This window comes from Diorhabda carinulata, chromosome X (genome assembly GCF_026250575.1).
Source record: "Diorhabda carinulata isolate Delta chromosome X, icDioCari1.1, whole genome shotgun sequence".
NCBI classification, from domain to species: Eukaryota; Metazoa; Arthropoda; class Insecta; order Coleoptera; family Chrysomelidae; genus Diorhabda; species Diorhabda carinulata.
In genome coordinates this window covers 20,174,071-20,201,562 of record NC_079472.1, presented here as the reverse complement: position 1 = coordinate 20,201,562, position 27,492 = coordinate 20,174,071, and the positions used below count along the sequence as shown (strand labels likewise).

The 27,492-nt window shown below is 31.4% G+C and overlaps 2 protein-coding genes across 4 annotated transcripts in view; one reads left to right on the top strand and one right to left on the bottom strand.

The window, feature by feature from the left end:
• Positions 1-20,029, top strand: part of LOC130900773 (troponin C) — a 22,767-nt gene extending 2,738 nt beyond the window's left edge. Inside the window, exons 1-6 of one of the 2 annotated variants that reach the window (XM_057811641.1) lie at positions 6,790-6,964; positions 9,325-9,352; positions 18,389-18,532; positions 18,673-18,792; positions 19,258-19,389; positions 19,817-20,029. In XM_057811641.1, the coding sequence (XP_057667624.1) occupies positions 6,962-6,964; positions 9,325-9,352; positions 18,389-18,532; positions 18,673-18,792; positions 19,258-19,389; positions 19,817-19,848 (459 nt within the window). In that variant the 5' untranslated portion in view covers positions 6,790-6,961 and the 3' untranslated portion in view covers positions 19,849-20,029. Of the gene's footprint in view, positions 1-6,789; positions 6,965-9,324; positions 9,353-18,388; positions 18,533-18,672; positions 18,793-19,257; positions 19,390-19,816 lie in introns of those variants that run through there. The other variant, XM_057811640.1, reaches the window with a different exon arrangement.
• Positions 19,899-27,492, bottom strand: LOC130900771 (NCK-interacting protein with SH3 domain). 2 transcript variants are annotated; one of them, XM_057811637.1, is made up of 9 exons: positions 27,165-27,492; positions 26,590-27,040; positions 26,283-26,537; positions 25,972-26,206; positions 25,666-25,868; positions 24,700-24,803; positions 24,415-24,636; positions 24,186-24,358; positions 19,899-21,673 (listed from the first exon to the last, which is right to left on the bottom strand). In XM_057811637.1, the coding sequence occupies exons 1-9, from the start codon at positions 27,187-27,189 to the stop codon at positions 21,485-21,487; spliced, it is 1,857 nt and encodes a 618-aa protein (XP_057667620.1). In that variant the 5' UTR covers positions 27,190-27,492; the 3' UTR covers positions 19,899-21,484. The 2 variants fall into 2 exon arrangements, with proteins under 2 accessions (XP_057667620.1, XP_057667621.1); XM_057811638.1 differs by lacking the exon at positions 19,899-21,673 and adding an exon at positions 21,844-22,001 and having other exon boundaries at positions 27,165-27,405.

The following is a 27,492-nucleotide window of genomic DNA, read 5'->3' as shown; positions in this document are numbered from 1 at the left end:
AAACGCTTGTGTTTGGATACTGCAAAGAAATACGTTAGGGTCATCAAATTTGGTTGATGTAGAATTAACAAGCAGTTTTCCAAATTATTTCAAAAACCTTCTGTGAGTGATTTAATGCCTTTTACTTACTTAATACAACACAAACATGAGACAAGCAAAACAAAATTAAGGATGACTTACAAAAGTTTGGAATCCTTCTCCAGACCTTGTATTGTCAGATATTTTTAAACTACTGATAGTAAGGAATTTTTAGATGACTGAATTTCACAATCATTTCCTTTGACCTAAGCTCAAGAATATACAATTCAAAGCTTATCCTATTAGCAGCAACTGCGCGCAAATCTTTACCACGGTATTCATGTAAAGTTGGATCATTCAACATTTTTTCATTGAATATTACTCATAAAAAGTTTGGGTTCATTGTCAATGAACTTAGCATTGTATTTATAACTCCAAGCTGTTGCTCCGACATCTTGAAACGACACGTTTGATCCAAACGTATTTCATGAAAGCGTGACTCACCTTCATGTATCATACCCCTTGCGAATGTACCAGAACTTTCTAGGGCAAGTAACTTCTACAATAATTTAAGCTGGTGGGACATTTAAGGTAAGCTGAGAGAATTTGTGAGGAAAAATATCAGGATAAAATCAAAATGTGATTAGAGATGTCGATCAATAACTATAAAAGTGTCGTTCGATAATTTAATTTAATATTCGTTGCGGATTTAATCAGGAACGTAATTGCTTTTTCTTTCGAGCAATTTGATATTCCAAGTTCCACTATCATATACAAAACAAATGAATCTGAGACATAAATCGAAAACTCTATTTTTTGACATGTGAATTTCTACGAGCGAAAATTTCGAAATTTTAATAGGAATTTCAACGTAGCTTTCCTCACTTTTGTAATGGGTTTTCAAAATGACGATTCGTTATTAAATTGTGTGACGGTTTGTTTTTATCAAAATGTTTTGATCCAAAGTTTCTATTTTCAGGTTATTTATAGCGACCAATTATTTTTGTACATAATACGTTTGTTGGTGAAATTCACTAAAAATCTTTTTTATTTTCAAATTCAAGCAGACAAATCATAATTTCGGAGTGATTAGTTTTCAACATCTTGAGAAAATAATCAATTGATGATTTTAAAATAAAAGTCGTTCAACTTAGAGATTTAAAACTGACGTGTTTCGTTTATTTTGAAAGTATTTTCTTTGAAGTTTTCATATAATATAATAAACAAATGACACAAGTATTCGACTATCGTTCATTTAATTTCGAATATCCACTTCGAAAAAAAAAAAAAGCTTTCTGATACTTGGAACGTCAATTCAACATTGTATAGTTCGAATGATGGATGGTTGAATATACATTCTAAGATCGGATTGAAGTACTTATGTGAATCGGTATAACCAATATGAGATCATTTAAATTTATTTTTCGACATACATAAGTGAATTAATTAATGGAAGAATATTTTATACATTGTTAATGCACGTTATCAATAACGTATAGGATGTTTCAAAGTCTAAAATGACTTTCCTACCAAACCTATATAGAATTCGATACGAATTTATTACTGTTTATTGGCAGGGCATTGGGCAGGACCCAACCATTATATTATGATACCTGGAATTTCCTTATAGTTTGAAGAGAAATTTTTTGAAATTTATTCGATTTTATTACAAGGTTTACAATATTGTATCATTATTGATTTTGAAATTTTAATATAATTAGAAAATTCACAATTAAATATTAAATCTACTACTACATAAGAAACAATGTATTAATACGTAAATACGAGGAAGTATTGATATCTAGTTAGCCTAGACCAGTTCCATGCATAAACAAAATATTGCGTTACCATAGCAACGAACAATAAGTTATTATAAATGTAAACCAGAGTTACGCAATAAATTAAAAGAACTATAGAGCCATCATTAAGTACCTGTATTTAAAAGGGTTAAGAGGTAAGCAGATTTACGAAGATATGCTTAATACCCTTGAAGATCAATGTCCTTCGTGTGCGATCGTGAAAAATTGGACTGCAAGCCTCAAAAGAGGTAAATTTTCCATTGAAGATGATGACCGATCGGAAAGGGCAGTTTCTGTGTCAGTCCCCTAAAATATCGATGCAGTTCATGACATGATTTTATCAGACCGTTGAATTGGGCTAAAACGGATTTCTAAAACACCGAATACAAAACAAAGAAACAATCTATGGAATGGCGACACTCTGGTTCTACAAGACTTAAGAAGTTTCATGTCCAAAAATCTGCTGGAAAAGTTCTTGTTTCAGTTTTTTGAGATTGCCATGGAGTAATCATGATTGATTTTTTTGGATAAGGGTAGAACAATAACTGGAGATTACTATTCGCAATTACTGACGACTCTACGGGAAAAAATAAAAGAGAAAAGACGCGGAAAGCTATCTAAAGATGTTTTCTTTTTGCAGGATAACGCCCCTGCACACAAATCTTATGTTGCCATGTAAAAAATTCTTGATTTAGGGTTTGAATTACTAGAACACCCCCCTTATTCAGCAGATTTGGCTCTGTCCGACTATCATCTCTTTCCTCAACTGAAAAAAAAATTAAAAGGTCGTAAATTTTCTTCCAACGAGGAGATAATAAAAGCTGTGGAGGATTGGTTTGCAGAGCAAGAAAAAACATTTTTTTGAAAGGTCTAGAGACGTTGCAGGTTCGCTGTAATAAATGTATCCAATTAAGAGGAGAATATGTTGAGTAATAAAATGTTTTGACATTGAAATTTTGTTTTGTTCTATAGTAGGCTAAGAATTTTTCAATACATCCTCGTACATATATTACATTTGACTTATTACTAGTTCCTGCATTCCTATAAAAAGTATTTTTACGGGTTCTAACCTATTTATAAATATTTACAATATAAACACAAAATATAACTAAGTTACATTAAAATAATAATGAAAACCTATAAATTAGTCGAATATGACCTTAACATAACATTAATTTGCCTTATTTTTTCCGTAACTGTTTGTTTTTGCTGCACTTCATGCTTGATATCAAATGTTCAATAAAAGCTTGCGCCAATAGCGACCTCTATGCGTTGGTTGTGATTAGAAACAGAAAGATTATGAGTTCGAATCCTCTTTTTGAGATAGTTCTATAGATGTTTCATAGGATTCATATCCGAACTGTTAGTTGGCAACTCTAATAAAGGGATATTGACATCATGTAAATAGCCAATGAATGAATGAGCGTTATCCTGAATGAATAAAAAACTTGGCCCAACAAACGGAGCAAAAGGCATTACATTTTCGGTAATAATGTTGTCTAAGTAATATTGGGCATTCATAGACCTCGTACAAATAGGAACAAATTCTGTATGAGCAAGTTTTTTCACGTGTTCGATAGAGATTCTCCAGTTTTCAGCGGTTACATTTTTATTTTCCGTCTTTATCAATTTGATCATACTACTTTTTAAAGTAGGTGTATTATTGTCGTACAGTAGACTTTAACTTATGTCCTATCAATTCGATGAAATTAAAAATAAAATAATGGTGGAAGCCTAATTACGTCGTAACATGCTTCCTTTTTAATTTTGTCACAACCATATTCCTTTGAAAAATTACAACTTTTTACAATTTTCAACAATTGTAGATCATTATAACTTTTATGGAAATATATGTCTCATTCGCACAAAAAATTTTGAATTTCCCTTTTTCTATTACTGGAACCTGGTATCTCAATCTTCTGGCGTCTATGGTAAAATGTATTATAAACTACCACGATTGTATCGCAGTGGTAATCCAGGTTAGAATCCGAAATATTCTTGGCTGCTATAAACAGACATTCTGGCATTCATCTTTCTTATAACCCCTCATGTAAAATAATTAGAAGGCGCTTTTGTATGATAATTCTTGATCCCTCAGCCCATCCTTTACTGGGTATATTGTGGGTGATGTACCAAATCTCATCTAGGTAGATTATCGTTCGGTTTACGTTCTAGCTGCCTTTATTATTTCGAGATATCCTATTCTGAGTTTTTGCAAGCGCTGTGACTATTATTTTGAATAGACGATGTAGAATACACCACAAAAGCTGTAATGGTACATTCAATCTTACCATCAGTTTCCTCGTATAATCTCCGTGAAAGAGATAATAACGTTGTTTTCCATACATTCCATAAAGATTATGACGAATTAAGTCTTCTGGTCCAAAATGAGCAAATGCAGTATCCAACGCGCGAATATCCTACGATTCTTTATTCAGTTTATGGCTAATGCGTTTTCTTTATGGGCCGACATTATCTTCGGTTGTCGCAGTTTTTGGAAGAACCAAATGCTCGTTGTCAGTCAAGTTCAACTTTTACGGTTGTAAATGATGACGCACAGTCTCCCTACATAGAATTAAATAACTCAATTTACCAACTTGCTTTTTAAAAACAATTTGTTTAGCAAATCTTCTTCTTTATATATTGTCACATTAATAATAATTAAATAATAAATAATTGAAAACGATACCTTGATGGGGTTGAAGTGGAATCTGACATAGAGAGACTAAACACAAACTAATTTATAGCAACAATAACTCAACGAGGTTAGTGTTCATAATAATAAATAAGTATTTGATGATGATGCGCCGCTGTGAAGAGGGTTGTTTTGTATTACTTAACTATAGTGTCTAATACCTCTTTCATTTCCGTCAGCCCGTTAGAGACTCGGTGCATCAAAGCTGAATGAGGCTTTAAAAACTGTTGTTTTACTACCTTTTTATTCAGTTCACATATGTATAAATAAGTGTTTATGTTTATTTCGTTAAAATCGGGCAAGTGAAATTTAAATTCGACTTAAATTATTTAGGCTAAATAAACATATACCTAAATTATGGAAATGATATGGGTGAAGAAAATAAAATACAAATGGATCGACAAAAAAATTAGATAAAATAAATCAAACATAGTTTTTTGTATTTTTTGTAGCATGTTATATGTGTTTTCGAGACCTTCAGTTTACTGAACTCCTCAATAACTTCTTTGAAATTGATTTCTTTTGAAATTTTTTTTTCTATTGAAAGCTAGATTAGCCAGTCGTTCTTGACCCATTGTAGATCAAAGATAATTTTTAATCTGCTTAAGTTTCGAAAAACTCCTCTCACATGATGCAACCGAGATGCAAATGGTCAAAAAGTATTGAAGTATAAACGATATGCAGGGTAACGATTCACTGTAGTCCCATTTTATTATAAAATGAAGGATTTCTTGGGCTCTCCATTTGGCAGCAACGTCCACACACGTATCGGTGGCTTTTACATGCCTGCGGTACCTTTTTATTTATTGAAAAACTTGCTCCTTGTCAAATTCACCATAAATTTGTATCAGATTGTCAACTGCTACAGCCAGAGCGTCATCTAAAGCTTCGAGGATAAACTTTGTTTCAATAATTTGGTAAATATTATTTGTATTTGTTTCACGGTCCCGTATCGTATCGTATCGTGACGACAATCCTTGTATAAATCAGTCTATTCATACATTCATACATTGACCAACGTATTTCTTCTTAAATGGATAATCTAGTATCATGAGCTGATTCACCCGACATCTTTCTTTTTATCTTCCTTCTTCCTTGTTTCTAGATGTTAATGTCCAGGCCATTGCATTTTTTATGCCAAAAGTTACAGCATTGTCCAAAATCGTGCTTCATTAGATCACTAAATACTCATTCAATGCATTTAGTTTGGTAATTCCTATATGCAGAGTCATTTTTGGAGACTGTAAATATTGTTGAACTAAATTTACTTCCTCCAGTATAGAAAATCAGAATTGTATATAGGTGAAACCACAACCAGCGGCAGGAGCAGGCTTGTTCATGATCTTGTATCTAGATTTGCTTTTGTTGGATCTTGAAAATGTTCCAAACTACTCACAATTGTCTCTATGTTTTCTTTCTTAACTTTTACTGACTCTTAAAGAGCACTCCAGCGAGTATCCGATAAACGTCTGTGAAGATGACGAAAAGAACAAATAAAATTTCTCTAGATATTCAACAACTAATATATCAGGGTGACGAGCAGAATTTTTATATTCTGGGTGGCAATGAACTATTATGGACAAGCGAGACGCTTACCATCGTCTCGTCATCTATTATCATAAAAAAAAGACTCCTAAACTTATTTGTGTTGTTTTTACCCAAAGGGAAACCACACGAAGGCATAATTTTGGTTTTTTTATGGCACCAACGACGTATATTTCTTCCTGAGAAGGAGTGAGAGATGATAAGACATTATTGCTCATTTGATCGTCTTCAAATGCGCGCTTCTTGTGACCCCTTCCATTTATTTTAAGACTTCGATGATACTAAGTACATTTTTAAAGTCTTCTTTAGGATTTGATCAGGGGAACGCGGAGGCATTTAGGGCCCCCCAAGATCGGAAGCTCCGCCACTGTCCGTAGCCATATTTCCTTGTATAAAAATATTTAATGTCTGCTTGATACTCAATTTTTTCATTTTCAGAAAAGTCGTTATGATGACTCACTTGAAAAATTGTGTTTCGTAAACCACTAATAATTTTTGTTTTGTTTCTTGAGGCTACCAAACCCAATTATTGTTTGGAGATAAATTTTGTGGACGTCTAGTATATTTAATCGACCGAAATTGGAACCTGCAAGTTTAAAATATTAAATAAACATTCTAGATCAAATAAATAGTGGGTGAACTTAAACGTTCTACAAAGATAAATCTAAAAATACGAAATAAGCAGATTTTGCTGCCGGTTTCGAATATTCTGATTGGTTAGTGGACGATTTCGGTGAGTTTAAAGCGTGGGCTGGACTACGGCCCGAAACCTCGATTATAGAATTATAAGTGAAAAGCTAGAAAACCACTATAACTTTGTCGAAAGTAATAATAAGGAGAGGCGAAATTTGAGGTTTCAGTTCTTCTGTGATTTTTAATCCACACACATTTTTTAACTTTCAAAATGGTATTTACTTTTCATAATTTCTTTTTTGTAATTTTAGTGAATCGTATGTAGTGGAGAGTGGAATTATTTAATTATTTGTGAAATTCATTTTTCGTGTGGTGTTTATTGGAAAACATTCTTAATATTTATTTTCAATTTGGTGTTTATCCGTTTTATGAAAAACATTTTTTTTAAATCAGATTTTTTAATGGATTTTTTTTGAACATGTCTAATCTGAACTAATGAATTATAACACGCACAAAAATTGAGGAGGTTGTTAGTAACTTTTTACTTTGCTCCCACTATAACTTATTCATAAATCACAATCAATTGTTCTAATTCCATAAACGTACTTAATTTAAGAGCTCCTATATCAAAAAATATTAAGTTTTCTATTAATGCAACATGTTGCTTCTAAATGAAATTTCACATTACGTGTTTTACCCTATAAGAGATCCTCTAGTCAGCGTTTTTTGGATAAAAAAATGGAAATCATTTGCTTAAATTACAGGGTCATTTTATGAATTATTTGGTAATTATGATAGTAGTTTAAGTAAGTTTAAAACAACCTATACATTTCCTAGAAATATATATTGTTTTAAATAGAATGAAGTTATGAATTGCTTATTCCATTATTTGCATAAAAGAGAAACAATCAATTACAAATTATACGATTAAATTTTCTATAAAAAGATCGAAATATTTTTTCATTCTAAATCCAGTTTTTGACAATCATAATGGATTAATTTTGCATCTTTTGCTATAGAAAAAGAAGGAAAAAATTAATATTCACGAAAATATTTTGATATTAATTGAAGATTGCTTTTGTAACGGTCGCGAATAATTATTATCTACCGCATTTATGAATAACGTATAGTTGTCAAAATAACATCTTTGCGTTCTTAATTTGATGCTTGATTAGTCATAAACTACGTCATTAAACTAGTATAAGTTGTATTAATAGTTTATTAATTATATACAGTGTGTCGCATTTAAAATGAAAACCCCTTCATATGTTCGGCACTCAAATGTTTAAGCGTTACACAGGGTGTTGGATATAATTTGTAAAGGTAACCAATCAATATTTAAAACTTATAACCAGCCTACTACGAAAAAAAATTTTTCTTACTCTGCCTTGACAAGTAATATTTTGACAGAAGTATAGAATGTCATTTTGGCGTTCAAGTTAATGACTATGACTGCGTAATATATCAATAGGCGAGTTATAGCCATTACTCACGAATAGAATACTATTTTTTATCTACAACTATCATTATATCATTAGTAGTTGTTAACACAATGTATGGTATAATTATTTTCGTTTATTAGTTTTTGTAATTTGTTATTTATATTATCATCGGTGTAACCTTTGGTATTTTCAGTTGATTTCCAGATTCCTAGATTTTTCACAGATATGATATGAAGTTCAAGATCTTCCAGTTTTAGAAATATACCATTTTGATAATTTAGAAACAAATAATTTGATGTAGCATGTAGTGGTCGCGATGGAAGATATTTTCTATAAATTTTGCTGACGGATATATCGACTATAATCGTTGTAATCTTCTATTTTCATGGGATATAGTTGGTCCGTACAAGCGTACAAGTGTACAAGCTCCCATGCATCATGATTTAATTTTGATTGACTTTTGACATGACGATTGAATAATGTTTCACCATCGATATGATAACAGAAGAAATCAAACTTAGATTTTTTCAAGTAGAACCCTTTCCATATTTTCACAAAGCTAGATTCCCACAACTAAAATATAGGATTTGCAATGTTAAACATTGCGGTAAATTCAATTTATATTGTAAAGTGTGGACAGAGAGCTCGCTTTGACTCGCCTAGTCTCCCTGTAGCTCCACTCCATGTCGTTCTTTTAGGCGCGAGTCAAATGCCGTGACGACATGAAAATATATTAAATCGATGTGGATGACTAGTACTCTTGTAGTTTCGGATCGCCAAGAGTCGAGCCGAAAATCTCTAAGAGGCACCTCGTAAGAGTTTTAATCGGGTATAAGGATCCAATTACTTAGATTGTAGAATAAAAATTAAATAGAAAAAAATTCATTTACGCTGCGGTGAACAATATGTTTTGTAACTTGTTTCAAAAAATACTCAATAAACTGATGAGCTGTGAATGTTTTGAGAAAGAGACTGATATACAAGTTGCAATTAGCCGTACCGGAAAATTCACTTCCAGCCAAATGTTAATCACTAGAAACAGAAAAATTCATTTAATGATTTATGACGTGTTTTATGACTTATTGAACAATAAAGACATAACTGAGCGTTAAGGAATTTAATTATGACTTATTAATGTTTATTACAGTAATATTTTTAATGTTTATAAAAATTTCTTTTTTCCTTTTCACAGGATGAACTCCCACCAGAACAAATAGCCGGTAAGTTAGAATCCATAAAATACAAACTTTTCGACATAATTTTAAGTAACGTGTCATATCAATTTGACAACATTGTATACATTGAGAGAGATATCGAGTTCATGAGCTGGAAAACGTTTGGATTTTGAAGCTCGACGTTTCGATAACCACACGCCTACATGAGCTGATCCCTTTAGCCTACTTGAAATAAAAATTTGGCAAGACGTCATTTCTATTTTTCAATATAATAGGAATAGGACAGCGTTTTCTCGACCTCATATTGTAGACCACAATCAATACCAGAGTTTCAAGTATGTAATTTTCATTTAAGATCAGACGTATTTTGAAATTTACTTTTATTATGTCTCCTTTATAAACCTCAATGCTTTAAAAAAATTGGAAATTGAAGTTTTTACGGATGCCAAGAAGAATGTTTTATCGAAGGAATATTGCCTAGTGACAATTTTTTTTACTTATAAGTGAGGTTGATTGGGGGATAACCACAAAACAAATTTCTATGATAATAAAATCTATCAGTGAGATCACACGGACACGAAAAATGCCTTCTAAGCCTTCGCTGGGTGGGAGGAGTTTTAATTTGGTGAGCATACTTCTGGGAGAAGGGACGTATTTCTTCTTTAACTGACTTAATTTGAAGGTCACAAACAATAACGTTCAGTCCATACCATGGAGCATTTAGAAGAGTTCAGAATACTTTTGACAAACATCTTTCTAGAATTACTATATTTGAGTTGGAAGCAGTACCCCATAACTCCAGATGGGTTTTAGACTTGATACATTGTAGTTTGTTATTGATTGTTGCGGATTTTGACCTATTAAACAGTACAGTTTATTGATATTTAGACCCAATTGCTTTCTCTTGGTTAGTATGTGTTTTCTTCAGGTAGGTTAGTTGTCGGTCCAGATGATTTCCAATGTATTTTGCACTTTCTTTTTAGTGCAACTACTAGTTTTTAGACACAAGGGAATAGCATCAATGTTGGTCTGCAATATTTGAGAGAGAGATGCTAGTGCAGCAGTATCATCTGCATATATTAAGGTAGTTATTTTGTGTGGGGACATCAACAGTCTACATAAGATAGACGATCGGGTCCATTGCACTCTCTTGTAGCACGCTTTACATTATTGGATGTAAAGTTGTGGTGTGGTGTTGAATTTTGACTTGTGTATCTGTCTTGCAAGTAGGATTAAAGGATTAGGAAAAGGTTGAACGGGAGGTTTGTACTAATCTCATATAGTACTCCGTCGTACCAAACCTTGTCGAATGCCTGGGCGATATCTAAAAAGATAGTATCGTTTAGCTTCAAAACATTTGTCTTTTCTCTCTCTTGTAACTCGATGGTCTTTTCAAAACTTGGTGCGTTCGGGGCCTGAAGGACAGCTACACACTTTTATAGCTATATACTTATATTATAAGGTTAATTTTAAATGAGTCTCGAATGAAAGATTGACCAACCAATGAATTAGTATACATGACTTCATTATCAAAAGAAAATCGTTCTTCATGAAAATGTTTTTTAAATTTTGAAACCGACTAGAAAGCCAAATATGTATAAATCTTGATTTATATAGCCAAATTTAAAAATTACCGTTAAAATAACAAATTAAATTATTAGTTGGAAGACACTGAAAGGTACTTGTAGTTCATGCAGAAAATTAACAGTAAATTAAAATTAGAATTCACCAACGTTCAACTTTAGTTTAATACCTTAATTTTGTGAGGTTATGAGCACAGAATTTGTCAGAAAAGACTACTTTTTTTTAAATTTTGGCACTAAATTGGCATAATAAGCTCCCAAAATACATTTAGCAAAACTTTCCCTGCTGAAGATGGTTTCTTGATTTTTTTTCGGAGGTAGTGAACCTAAATGCTTAGAGTCCTTACTCTGCTTCTTGATCTCCATTCATCGATCCAAAATTTTGATTAATCTTTCAAGAAAATTTCATCATCATCAAGCCCTTCAATCCTTTTGATTATGGCTATCGTTCTTAGTGCTTTAAAATTCTTTTTTGACGTGTATTACTCCTCGTTTTCTATTTTTGTTTTCTTTATAGTTTATCATTTATCTTTGCTGCTTTTGTTATTATTTTCATTTCCTTTCGGTTCCGGCCTTTTGCCCTCCAGTTCTCTATATTAAGTGCTCTAATGTCTTCTGTATTTCGTTTTTACAAGTCTTTCGCAGCCTTCCTCTTCTTCTTGGCCATAATGGGATCCATTGCATTATTCTTTTGATCATTTCAGTTGAGTCTTTGTGCTTTTATCTATCTCACTATATTTTCCTTCCCAAGCTCTTTCTCTATTTCTTCGTTTTTCCTTGTTCTCCTTTCTCTCTCCTGTGTTATGTTTGGACCTGTTGTAATTCTCACTAACTTTCTCTCGGTTCTTCTAAGTTCTTCTTCTTTCCTTTTATTGATTACATCGCATACGTAATTACTGGCCTTATTAGGACTTTGCACATTTTTATTTTGTTTCTTTTGGTTTTTTTTGTTTTTTGATAGGTTTTTGTTTCCTCCATAAGCTTGATAGCCTTTTTGTATTCTTTCCTTTATCATGTCGCTGGTTTTTGCCCTATTTTTATATATTTTGTTTTTTCTGCATTTATTTCCAGTCCGTAATTGCTTGCTTCTTCTTCTAATTCGTTGATCGCCTTTATTAATTACCTCTGTTCATTTACTATGATAGTTACATTATCTGCGTATGGTACTATCTGTATTATGTCTGTTATAATGTTCTTATTCTGTAATTTTCACCCTGTCTTCCAATATTATATTGAATAGCGTTGCTGACATCGAGTCTCCCTTACTTTAATGTCACTCTTATTTAGTATTATTTCTATTAATTTTTTTAATTTTTTCAGAAATCCTTATCTTTCTATTTCTTATGTTATTTTCTCTCTCTCTCACAATCGATTGTGTGCGGTTTTCATTGATGATACTAATCGTGTAGACAATTTTTTCATTTTCAGTAGTATATTATGTATCACTATTTTCAACTCCATTTTTTGTCATATAATATTACAGATTCAAATAATGGTTCCTCCAAACCTATGCGAATTTAATCGCTCCCATTTTTTGAATAATAGATATTTGAGATATTTTGAGATATTTTCATTTTAGTACTCTTGAATACCGGCTTAACTAATGAATCCATATTACTAAAAGTCTATAAATATCTTTGGAGAAGTACGTGATATTTTTAAGTAAAACGTAATAAAAATTTTTACGTGCAATAAAAACTAGCGTTTGTTGCGTATATGTTTATAAATTTACTCGTAATAAAAGCAATCTGAAATAATTTCTAATCACGCTGTTTTCACTTCATACCAACGATTACTGTCTATATTATTAAACTCGATGAAATTTCGGAAATAGAATTTGAGAAATAATCAAAACAAAGTCTCAATCATATCAGGAATCATATCAAGAAAACGATAAAAACTTTTGTCCAAGGTCTAATATGCAGTTTCAATTTTTGACTCAGGACTGACATCTCCAGAATTACCATGACTTCAGTGGTGACTGAATTTATCAAGTTATATGATATACCATTTTTTTATTTAAATAGATTTGTTCTAATTTAGTTTAAAAACTAAAATTTTGGGCAATAATAAACCATAAATCTCCGATTTGTATCAGAATTACTGTACTATTTTTTTGCATATCACAATTAAATATAATAATTTAAAGAATGTTTACAAGTTTTTTCAATTTTTTTTATGCTCTTAAGCCAAAAATGAGACCTAAGTTTAAAAACCAAAATTTCAATACTTTGGTTGATAAAGAAATATTGGAATCATATTAATCGTATTTAATTGATAAAAAACAAATTCTTATACAATAATTAAATTATGAAATTCACACAACGTTACAAAGAAAGTATGAAGCATTAAGGAAGGGAATCCTAACCTAACCTAATAATATTATTTTTTGATTTTTTATGATCTAAAATAGGGTGAGCTCCAGTTCCAAATAATAACTCTTATATTGAGTAACTGTATTTATATGACAATGGGGTGGAAAAACCGAAAAGGCTCAAAAACTCCACACACTTCTACTCACAATCTAGTACTCAATGGTACTTTGGAGAGTACCTTTATCCTTGATAGGTGATACAACGGTTCCCTATAAATTGAATGTCATATTCATTTTGTCTCAAAGACGTCCAGACAACCAGAAGGATTAGAATGTATCCTCCTAGTTTTCCCCCCATATCCGAGTGAATGATTAGAGGGACGGGCTTTCTCATGCGCGATTGTGTGTGTTTTTGTGCAAAATATTTCTGACATCTTTATTTTTCTGTTAGTTGAATTGTATTTTGGATACTTTAAGTAGAGTAAGGCTATAAAAAAAAAGGTTTCACACATTTACTTTAAATTTTTTTTTATATACTAGCTGACTAGGAATCTTTTCCTATTAAAACAAGTAAAAAAAATGCTCAGTAGGGATGAAGTTTTATTATTATTTTCGATTAATTACAAAACAGAGTTTTCCTGAAATATTGTCTATTTATAAGGTTTCAATTTGATATTGACAGATACACACAGCTATGATACAGTCTGTTAATCAATTTAAAGCTTTTTTTTTGTTTTGTTTTTGTGGTGCGTAAATAAACAAAGATGACGGTTTACCGACGTGCGAACACGCGACGTATAATTTTTCATGTGTGAAACAGGAAAACCATAAGCTGATAGCGCAAACTTCCAGCGAGTGGCCTCGCGATTTATTTATGGTTATCGCAAAGGCCAGACGTACCGGAAATTGTAAACGTTTCAAATCGAATGGTAAATCCGTTGGAATCATCGGGATACCCGGGATCAAGACTTTCCTTTCAAGATTTTCCCTTTATGATTGTTGCCTCAATGACGTTTTTCATCACTTTTTCCACAGCCAGTCTTGTTCCATTGCACAGTCGAGATTGATTAATGTTACGCAGCATAATAAAAAATGATCTTACTTTTAACTGCAAATTATGAGGTGGTAATCCAGGCAATTCCAGTGAATTTAAAACTTCCGGAGTATAGTTGAACACGTCATCTTGGTTCATAACGGTGTCAACTGACTTGAAGGAACCAATTGTCCCGGAAAAAAATTGACCCAACCAATTATAGTTATTGAACTGTTGCGCTATATCTGGGAAAACACGCTGAATAAACTTCTCTTTTGAACCTGTGATGTGATATAAACACATTCGCAGTTTCAAATGCAGTAAAGTGTCCCTATCACAAAATATCGATAAAAAAAGAGTACTTAACATGAAAATGTCACTATCACAAAGGATCACCGAGGTAAAGAAAGCTCTCGCGCACGTAGAGGTAATCGCCACTCACTTTGAGGTATCGATCTACATAGAGGATGGATTGACATATTAGTTCGTTTTCTAATGTCAAATACTATGGTTGCGTTTAGAAATTTAATTTGTGACAAAACATGAAGGAAAAAAAATTGTTGTTTTTATTGAATTCCGTGCGTTATCATATTTATTCATCTTTCAAACCTTCTATGGACTTCCATAAATAATTCAAGACCAAAATTATATATATATGTAAATAAACGATTGAGTATTTTCATTGGTTTATTAATATCAAATTTAACAAAACATTTACTGAATCCGTATAAAAGATTGGAAAAAGACAAGTGACAAGACAATTTTTCGTAATGTTGCATGTAATCAGTTTCCCTATTGAGTTGAATTTTTGCTTCTTAGCCACTTTTTGAACACTTCCATAATTTTATTTTTGTTGTAAACACCAGCATATGCTTCATTAATTAACTACAATGTATGCTTAAAATCTCAAAAGTCTCTGTAAATACAAAAACAAACATATCAAGAAGCACAAGAGCAACCATCAAAATTAACAACTGAAAATGAAAAGTACATTCTTTAAATACGGTATTTAAATAATTTTGCGAATGTTGAAAATTGAAAATTTTATTTAGAAAATAGAAATTACGCACGGAACTTTCATTTGTGGCACAAATCCAGTTTTAAAAACAGAGGCAAAGACACGAAAGTGGGCAATCAAGTACAAACACCCTGTTTATGGATGTACTCGAGCCAAAATTATATATCGTTGCCAGGAAACTTTAAAAATATTGCAATTTAATATATCAACTCGTTTTAATCTTAATATAAACATTCTACAATTTGCACAAATGATGTGTAACTTTTGCACATGCGGAAGCACTTGTTGTCGTTGTGAAAGTAAAACAGGAGTACCACTGAAATTATTACGAAGACGAAAATATAATGATTATTTTATATGATTTTCGATGAGAATTAAACCAACAACAGTGTGCCGAAATCCGAGGAACAAATTAAAATAATTATAGCACGTTTTTGATACAACGCTGCTAACCACCACTGCCCACAGGCGAAATCAAACGGAATATTTGATTTAATGCAAATAATGGGACGTACCGGAAATGGTAAACGTTTAAAATCGAATGGTAAATCCGTTAGAACCATCGGTATACGCGGGATCTAGACATCATCATCTTTGTATTTTTCCTTTATGATTATTGCCTTGCCCTTTTTCATAGCCTGTCTGATTCCATTGCACAGTCGAGGGTGATTAATCTTAAGCAGCATAATAAAAACTGATCCTACTTTTAACTACAAATTGTGAGGTGATTATGCAAATAATGAGACGGCTTATTTGAAATAATCCGTCGGCCTCTGTGATTTGAACGCTTTCAAGAACACGTTATTTAATTCCTCACCCAGACTATTAATTAATCTTCCCCTTTCTCCTCCAATAGTACCCTGTCCTATTCAAGTTCGTATATTTCACTCCTGAGCTCTTCTTGAAAAGCTGAGCTCCAGCTCTTACACCAATTTTCATGTCTGTCTAATGGCCTGTGTGTTTTGTTTCTACTTTTTGCCTATTAGTTTTCTAACATTATTCTAAAATGTAAAAATTAGTACAAATACAATAAAATTTGAAAAGTTGAAAAATAAGAATTAATAAGTATTTATACGGCATAAAATTAAGCAATCGATTTTACGAAATGAAACCCAACATAACCTGTGAAACTTTTTGGCCGAATTTACCACTGAACTTAAAAGTTTGTAAGGTACTTGAATTGGCCGAATTGACATCCTTTGTAGATTTTCTGATAGTAACCATTCGTTATTCATGCTGGGGGTGATAATAAAGCATCAAGAGTGGTAGTTGAATATCAATAGGAAAGAAATGAATCGTTTTAATAAGCTACTTCGAATCATATTTTGTCGTAAAAATTATTTCGTCTTGTCACATATCAAAGATAACAGGAAAGGTACAAAACATCACACACACAAAAAAGAAGAATTAGTAGGTAACTCACTGGAAACAGAAAATAGTCTCTCTAACCTTAATAATTCAAAGAAACATTTGGCAGGTACTAGATCGTAGTATATTGTGTAACGATATATTAAAGATATTAAATTCTCACCGACGCATTACGAATTATTTTGGAAAACTATGTCCTCGATTACGCCATTATTCCAGTTGATGTATATATTTTCCACTTGTTGTGCATTTTTCATTTTTGATGTAATAGGCCAATGATTAAGTTCAATGCGGCGTTTTGCGTTGGCGGCGTTCATCGTTTCAGTTAATTTCGTTATCGAAAATAGAATGCAAAATGAAACGATTGTGAAAATGTATAAATACTGGAAGAATCATGATCTCGATACGGTTGTTGATATTCGACTTTGCCTCATTTATTTGTGTAATTCTATTAATTCACAAGAGCCTCCCGGGTCTGCGGAAAATTAAATAAAGAGAAACTCTAGGAAAATTTTATTGAATAATTGTTTCGATTTCAAATAAAAGGGTCACATCTGATTTCAATTCAAATATTCATTTACAACACCCCTCAGGACAATTGCCAATTAGTACACATTAGTACACAATTAGGCAATTCATATAATTAATATACAGTATGTAGAAACATACGAAAAAAGTAAGCAGAGATAATTCCATAACAGCTCTGCTGAATACAAATACGCGACTTCCTCTAATCTTGACACCTCAAGACAGGATATATGTATAAGTGCTGAACTCTGGGTGAGACTGCAACCAACAGTAAAATATTGGGCAGAGTTTGGACGAGGCCGTACGATCTGCGAAGACCAGCATCGCCGTGGTCGACCAAATGAGGTGAAGACTCCAGAAATGTTGAAGAAAATCTACAAAGCGGTACTGGATGATCGTCAACTGAAAGTGCGCTACCTAGCAGACATAACCGTTACGTTGGATGACAATGGAAAAAAACAGCGTCGTGAAGATGTTTCCATCGAGTGTTTGGGAATGTTGTACAGAATTTTTGCGCCGTTTCATAACCATGGATTAAACGTGGCTCCATCACTTCATCCCAGGAACATAAGAACAATCAAAACAATGGACTGAAAAGGGAGAACCGGCTTAAAAGAACTCGAAGACCGTTCCATCTGCAGGCAATGTCATTGTGCGTGGGATAATTTGTTTTGACTACCTTGAAAAAGGAAAAAACTATCAACGGCGATTATTATGTGAACTTATTGCAACACTTGAGTGAAGAAATCAAGCAAAAACGGCCGCATTTCGCTAAGAAGAAAGTGTTGTTTCATCAAGACAATGCACCAGCTTCCACATCCGTTATTACAATGGCCAAAATTAATGAATTAAATTTTGAATTACTACTCCATGCCCTCTATGCGCCATATTTAACCGGATTATTTCCTGTGCTCATATTTGAAAAAATGGCTCGGTGGTCAAAGATTTTCCAGCAATGAAAAGACTGAGGAGCTTGACGATTCTTATTATAAAAAGGGTATCGAACTTATTAAACATCGTTGGGAAAAGTGTATGTAGCTAAAAGGAGATTACGTTGAAAAATAAATATATTTTTTTCAAAAATTTTTGTTGGTCCATCCTCGTAAATAAAACAAATCTTTTTCAATAAATCAACACATTATCATTCTTTACGTTGATTTGATTCTAATATAAAAACATGAGTTAATATTTAGGCAGTGTTCTAGCTCTTTTTTAATTTTTTGTTTTCATTTTTCAGTACTCCGTAAAGCTTTTGAAGCATTCGACAGCCAAAAATCCGGAAGCATACCATGTGACATGGTAGCTGACATATTGCGTCTTATGGGCCAACCTTTCGATAAAAAAATTTTGGAAGAACTCATTGAAGAAGTTGATGCCGACAGTAAGTTATTTTTAAGATTGATACTTGAAGGTTTCATTCATAACAAACAAGAAAAAGTTATTTGTACCCGATAATTCGAAAATTATGATAAAATTCTACCCCGTAGTTTCTCAAGAAATTTACGTCTTATACTTTTTTAGAATCTGGCCGTCTTGAATTCGAGGAATTCGTAACTTTGGCCGCCAAATTCATTGTTGAAGAAGATGATGAAGCTATGCAAAAAGAACTTAAAGAAGCTTTCAGGTTATACGACAAAGCAGGTAAATTCCATTATGAGAAATAAGTTGAACTACATATTGTGTTGGCTGAATTAGATGATCAAAGTTCCATTTAGGTATCATTAATATGTATAAAATGGACAATGATTTAAATCACTCTCAATTTTTTCCAAAATGTTCATTCACAACTTTTTAGCTCAATGTCCACAAATGACCGTTGAATCTGAGAAATTAATTTTCTGTGTCTGCCAAGTTTTATCTCAAAGCTTCCATTCCTCATATCATCTGATTCAAATTAATTTATTCTCCACTGCTAATGCTGAATGGATACAAACATTGGTTGATAGCCAAACTTTCACTTTCAAACTTGATGATTAATTATTGCATCTATTTAGTAATTAAAATTTCAACTACTATTCATCAGCCAAAATTACACAAAATTTGTGTTGACATAAAATTTCTACATTTTGTATTTTGTTTGAATATTAAAAACTCATCTATTTTCAGGGAATGGTTACATCCCTACCACATGTCTCCGTGAAATATTAAGAGAATTAGATGACCAGCTAACAGATAAAGAATTAGACATGATGATTGAAGAAATTGACACAGATGGTTCTGGAACAGTAGATTTTGATGGTAAGTTAATATGTGTTGAGTTTACTAATTTGAACAAACTCACTTGACGATTAGGGGTTGGATCTAACGAAAATATAATTAATATAGTTAAAGGTCGATCCACACATATCCGTGCCGAAACCTTTAGCGGAAAAAATATCCCCTGACGAAATGCTCAGGAAAATACGATGCGTTTTTAACAATAAACGGCAACGTGACTCTCCGACAATCTCAATGCCCTTCCAGTACCCACCGTGAAAATAAGAATACGACTTCACCGATATTATTTATTTATTTCAGTTTTTATCAAAATATCACGTCGAAACGTCAAATTTTTATCTGTCTCTCGAAAATTACAATAAAATCTAATTTTAAAACAGAAGAGACCCGAAATGAAGACGATTTAGAAACATAAAAAACTTTTAATTTACTTTTCTTTTTGTTTCAGAATTCATGGAGATGATGACTGGGGAAGTGTAGAAAAACACATGGAAATTTTTATCTTTATAATTATTTATAAATAAGACAACTTTTTTTTGTTACCGACATTTTTATTTATATAACTGTAAACATAACTCTAATTTGAGTTACATTGAAAAATATTTATTTTAATTACATGCTATTTACATAATATTTATTAAATATAGATGTAAAATATTAATATTTTCTTTTTAATTTGTACCTTTGAAAAGCATAAAAAATCATATAACAACTCCTTCAATAAGTACAATGTACTGTGATACTGTTGAGTTATTACATAGTTTTATTTATAGTGCAAAAATTCTAAAAATATATCGTATGGCAAGTAATGTGCAACAATATATGAATAAACAATTGAGTGCTTTCAATAAAAATAAAATATTTCCCATTATATCATTGAACGGTAACTTTGAAATTAGTGCATACCTCAAATTCTAGGCCGCAGATGAGTGTTTGTATTATAGCAATATATTTTGGTAACTTGACAGTTAAAATATTTTTTATATTATTTAAAAAGAGGAAAAGCTAACCAAATATTGGTTAATACTATTAATCCATCAATTGATGAAATATTTGCAACATTATCTCTACTTACGAATTTTATTAAACAACATGCAACAAAATCTCATGATAATCAACACTTCAAATGGTGAATGTACTGGCAGGCTGGGTACGTTGCAACCAAAGGCATTAGATTTCGAGAAGTAGCAAATTGCATTACTTCATTGCCTCCTAGAATCCAAAAACACAAAGAAGATTCAAAAAGAGTTATGGTTGAAAAAGACTTTTCCCTTATACAGAAGAAGAAATCCTTCACCGAAGTATAAAACACCACAATAAATTTGAAAATTACATCAATGTATTACTTCAAAACTTCTTAGAGCCCATAAAAACAAGAAAACTGGAAAAGAAATTGGCCAGCTAACCTAACAAATGACTGAAAAACACTTTTTCCCTATACAGAAGGAGAAATCCTTAACCGAAGTATGAAACACCATAATAAATTTAAAACTACATCAATGTATTACTTCAAAGCTTCCTAGAACCCAAAAACACAAGAAGACTGAAAATAAATTGGCCAGCTGACCTAAGAAAGGATTAAAAAAAACTGTTTGTTGGAAAAGTTCTTACCAAGCTATATAGAAGCAAAAAATTGTTTCTCAAAAATAAATTTGTACTTCATTATACTGTTATATAACCTCTACAAAGGTAAAATAAGAATCTTTTCAATATAAGTACAAACTGTAAAGCAAACCATTTAAAATATTTTCAAGACAGAAAATGAAATATTTCTCATACAAAACCATTCTACACATCTCATATGATGTAATATACATATTTATATGTAATAAAAAAACAATCAGGTCATTAATAAGACTCAAAGATGACTTTAAATATTCTTCCCTTTCCTTCATAATTTTTTAATTAGATAAATTTATAAGAAGAATAAGAGTTTTCCCCTTTTTGTTTTGAGATATATATCTAAGCAATATATGGCACCCTTTACTATCCTACAAACACCCAAAATTAAAACTACAATAAAGTAAAAAAATTTAAAAACGTTTTGATATAAAAAAAAATTAAATTGGAAAAATATCACATATAAATAAACAGCCAACGTACTTATGAAGTTGGTTTACTTGAATAGATGAGGAAATTCATTTGATATTTCTTTGACTAACTTTTGATCGAATTTACTCGTCTCGCTCTCTTCGCAAAATATTCTAGTGAAACATTTCAAGATTTCGTCAACTTTGTGTTGGTGTTCTTCGTAATTTGTGTTTCGCATTACTCTACGGCAAAGTTCCAAATACAATCTCCTTCTCTGTAAGTAACAAAATAATAAATAATACACTGCATCTTAATCCAAAAATTAAATTAAATTCTTTTAAACTTTTTTGTAATTATTTTCTAACAGGAAAGTAATGACAGTAGCAAATTTAAACATCTTCCATCTAAAATCGATAATGAGGTTATTATAACAAAAACACGAAGTATTATTTAACTTTTAATTAGAAAAACTGGCAAAAATGACATGAAAATTAAAAGAGCAACAAACCGCCGCCATGTTACGCTCAGTACTTGATGTTGACATTTCACACATGGGAAGATCCTTGTGACAAATAACATATAACTAGAATGCGTGGCGCCATCTACAAATTATGATCCACACCTAACTACATCAGCTGTTGCAAAATAATCTTATTGAATTAGGATGGAATGATTTTCTTTCAACAGATAATTTGGTTATCTATACTTAAAAGTAGAAAATAGTTTGAAATTTTTAATAAAAATATAAATTTTTTTCGCCCTTTTAATACTCCTATGAGAAAGTAGAAATGTCTATAGTGGATTTAAACAAGTGTTGTAGTACAATAAATTAAAATAGGAAAATAATGCTACAAAAGGTCAACGTCGACGCTCAATCTTAAGTTAATTGAAAGACCATGGTCAGTGCTACCGGAAAATCGTGGAAATAATGTTTTGACTCATAGCTACTTATTTGATGCTACACCTGAACCTAAATGTGACAACTGCAATTGCAAATTGACTATAAAACAAATAATCGCAGAGGAAGAAATTTTAGGACCTAAATACAATGCAACTAACCTCAAAAATTAGCTCAGACCGATCCATGATGTAAAGACAACAAGGTATGTTCTTCCCGAGGGCTCATTTTCGACTCGTTCTGCGCATCTCTCAAGAGCCAATGAGAATTCAGTCCCGAATTGGCGCGTCGTTTTGGGAGCTAATTCTCATTGGCTGCTTCCCAGCTGGTGCGCAATAGCACACCTTGTAGTCTTTACATCATGTATTCAATTCAAATGTTTCAAATTGGCACATCATGGACAGATCTCGATGATTAGCTTAATATAACAAATATCTGTGGATAAAATACTAACATTTAACTCTTATTGTTAAAATAATTGAATCGCTAATAACCAGTATATGGTTGATGTTAATTTGGTAATAAAAAACATACTTACAATGGAAAAGTATTTTAAAATTGTTGTACAAGCAAAAAAAAATTATTCATCTTCTAATGGCGTCTTAAGCTTTCATAAAAAAAGGAAGAAATGTGAATATCAAATTAAAACTAGTGTTGTGGTGAAGTCATAAATTAAAAGATTTATGACTTCATGAGAAATTATTGTTACAAAAATAAATCCATTGAAATATAATTAAAGTAGGAAAATAGTTTGAAATTGTTAATAAACAGTAGATCCAAAATTTATCAACCTTTCTAATGATAAAAAAAGTGTTCGATATGGTACTTTCATAATTAATATAATGCTACAACAATAATTAGATCCGCGAGAAGTGCGAAAATAGTCTAAAATTGTGGGAAAAAAGTCAAAAACTGAGCACAAAACTTTCATAAGAGTAAGAAAAAGTTAATAGGAAATTTGAACAATCATTTTCATAATACTACCATGAATTAAAATTAAACTCGTGCCAAGAAAATTGAAAAAAAGGTACTGGAACATACTAAATGTTAGAAATATGTGAAAATTGTTGATGAACTGAATCTGTTCACCCATTTATAGAAAGGTTATTATTAAAAGAATCAAAATAATGCTGAAAAAATTATAAAAACAAACAAGAACATACTTAAAGTGGATAAATAATTTGAAATTGTTGATAAACAGCAAAAAACTAAGCTTGTCAGCCTTCCAACGACCTTAAAGTTTGATAAGAGATCAAGGATGCCAAAAGTAGATTCGAATAAATACTGTCATGCCAGTTTCATTAAAAAGAAGTGGAAAATAATGTTAAAAATAATAAAAAAGAAAGGCCAAGTGCAGAATTGAACATGTGTTTTTCTAGAACATCCATGAGTCAAAACATCTAAATAATACTAAAAATACAATAAAATTCACTTGGAAACACCCTCAATGTGGAAAAATAGTTTGATATTATTGAATAAACAATAAAAAAATACTTCAAGCAATGTGTTGATCAGTATCTTTTCTTCTGTCTTAAAATATATCCTCTGCCTCTTGGTTACCTTGTTTCTTTAATTTTTTTCAAATAATTCTAGATGTATTTTCACAAATTTTCAAGAGAAATTTTCCACACAATTGATTAAACTACAATTTTTATACTTAAAGGTAGAAGTTATTCAACTTTTCATAATACGTACTCTCACTGAGAGATAGAGGAAAATTCAAAATGTATTCAATAAATATTAAATAAGACAAAATCGTTGTACTATTTATGATAAATAGCAATCCCAAGGTCTTGCTTTCCAGAAAAAAAATTCTTCCAGTTTTTAAAGAAAATGAAAACTTTTGGAATAACAGAATTAATAAATGAAATAGATAATGTATATTTACCATATCCCCTGTAGATAAATCAGAAATATTTCTAACTATTATGTCAATAAGAACTTTGATGTCATTAGTATAAAATAAATCAGATGTGGACCTACGACTGAATAAGTCGTTGAATAATTTCAGAAGCGAATGAGGCGGTGCTGGTTCGTGGTCAAATATTCTTACAGGATCCTCTGCAATTTAAATTAAATTTGCAATAACAAAACAGTATATAAATATGATCAATCACCTTCTCTATTAATAAGTAACAATATTTTTTCTGTAAATGTTTTAGCTACATCCCTTTCCTCTAAAGCTGCCAACACGGGATTCTCATTTTCTTCAGAAAATTGGAGGTTAAAGGAGATTATTAGATTCAAAAATAAATCAGGTATCTGCTCTTCTAAATCTGTATCTGGAGGATATTCGATGTTATCAAGAATGAATGAAAGGAATCTTTTTCCCAAAAAATCTAAAAAATATTAAACTGTTTTTAAAAATATTCTTTTTTATTTCATCAAAATTTGATGATTACCATTATGAGTCACAGGCATTGGTTCTCCCATTGAAAATACCATTGTTAATAGTAAAGACGAATAATTTAGTTTTGGAATGTTTCTTGGATTTGACATGATATCCCTAGAAAATATTTTTAATGATCTAATAACAGAAAAAATATAAGAATTTGAGAAGGAAAAAAAGTCAAATGAGGTGTGAAACAAGGTGACTTGGCAACAGAATAAAAACATACCCCCTTAAAGAGACACAATCAAATCAGATTAAAAAATATTGTAAATGTGTTAATATATTATAATGAGAAGAAAAACATCAAAAGCTCAAAAATAGCTACATTGATTTAATATAAAAAGAATACACGATAAATTGAAGTTCAAGGATGTGGATACTTGGGACATCATTATTTTGCAAGAAAGGCTGCAAGAAGCTGATTTTTCTCCAAAATAACAACCTAACCTTAATTTCAGAAAAGTTGGAAAGACAAACAAAAACAAAAAAGAATAAAGTAACTAAAGAAACAGAAATAAATAGCTCAAAATCATGAAGTTTCAGTATATATAATAATAATGTGGAAATATAAACTTTTCAGTAATTTCTGTTGTTTTAATTGTGCTCCAATACTTCCCTAGCATTGTCATAAACTATCCCAGGGTAAGATGATTGAGACACTTTACATATTGAAGAAAAATGTATCACAATCTTTTTATTTTTTAATTTGAGAAATTTTCAATAGTACCATTATAAACCAAAAATTCTTTTAATCAAACATCCCCATATTCTCCCATCTGTTAAAAGAAAAGGAGTAAAGTAAAACATATCAACATTTCAAAAGCCCAGCATAGAGAAACAAGGGAATTTGGAATTGAAACCTCTGACAATATAACTAAGTCTTTCAATTCTCCTTATGCATCAGTTACGTTTTCATCATCAGTTTGGACCAGATAATTAAATATTTGAACGTTTATTTTCAATTTTTGTTACTTACCTAGCGAGTTCACTGGGTAATACAGAATTTAACATAATAGTAATAACAGTTTTATCTAAACTACATAAAACTCCAAATGCTTGTAATAATAATTGCCTAATAGACCATCTTGTTTCCATTTGATAATACTGAATTAGAGTGGTAATAACATGATATTGGTCAGAAGATATTACATGTCTAGATATGCTTGCATCTGCATTGGACTGCAAAAGATGTTAAAAAATTTGAAGTTTCTCTATAAAAGTATCAATAGCTTATACTTAATCCTTATAAATGAAGTAGATCTTAAATGTTTATAGATATTACCAGAATTGAAATCATCTCAATGATATACTCCTTAATAACATCTTCATCCTCATGTAACATCCAACTTCTTTGTTGAGCATCTTCCTTGCAGGAAGTTAATTCGTTGAAAATGATTTTCAAGCGACTAGCATCATGAGTTTGGTCTATTTGAACATCATCCACTAAGGAAGCTTGTGAATGAGATAAAATTGTACTCAGATATGGAAATACGGAAGCAGGAAGTAACTCATGTAATCTAATCAATAAAAAAATTAATATGAAAAAGTTAACTCACAATAGTAACAAAAAATAATTCAATATATTGTACTTGCCCTTGAACTACAGTAACCATGGCAATTCTGGACATCTCATGTGAAAGTTGAGTGTTAATTCTAACACTTTCCACTAGATCATAAACGGACTGATGAGTAATTGGAGGGGAAATATTACTACTTAAAGAGCTAGAAACAGTTGATTCAGACTTTTTAGATTCTTTGAATATATCAGATCTAATTTCATCATGAATATTCTCAATAGATTTCCTAATGCTAGATTTACTAATGGGTTTTATTGGATCTTCATTTAGACTAGAATTAATTGAGTATGAAATAATAGTCATTGAGCAGTTATAAGACTAACCTTCTATTTCTTCGTTCAGAATAACAGCTGGTGGAAGAATTTATAGGTTCTATCTTTCCATCCGAGTTTTTAAATAATAAGGGAGGATTTTCATCACTATCGACTCCAACGGAGTTTATGGAAACCTCTGGTAGCTGCTCTATTTGTTTCCTCAACTCTTTTAGCCTCTTTATTATATCACTTTTATCACGAATTGAGCATTCTGAAGGTGTTTTCAAGTTTACCAAACAGTTGTCTATGAATTGTAAGAAAAACGAAGGGTTTACAGTTACTGTTTCCACATAATTAGAGGGTATATAGCCCGTATCACCTCTTTCATTAATGACTTCCCACCAATTTTTGTGTTTAGTGTTAGTTTGTTGAAGCAAAAAGTACTCATTACTTCTGAAACTCAATGTTTTGGCATACGTAGCTTTGAAGTCATATAAACTGTGGAGCATATCCAAATTTCCTGATGAAATGTAAAGTATATCAAAATTAATACTTTAATTCATTTTAATTAAAATGGTATTATCTATGTATTATTTCCAGACATTAACGTACTTTTAACAAAACATATTTGAACCTAAACTCACCAGTTAGAATGATATCTTGTGACATTGTGTAATTCCTTATGTAATAAAAATTATTGCCCGATTTAAAAAATATTATTCAATTTCAAAAACTTGTCACACCTCTTTTTTGTTTATATACTTGACGTTTATTGTATTTTACTTTTGCACTGCCATCTACCCACAAGGTTTTAAAGCTAGTAGGCAAATACTAGCGAACACACACATTTACGAAATGTTGCCGAAACTCCCGAGCCCCCAGCTCCCATAAGCATTTTGTCGGTGTAAAAATGACCGTTTCTTTTTTTTCTTTTCGTTTCAACGACGCTTAACAACTGGAAATTGCAAATCA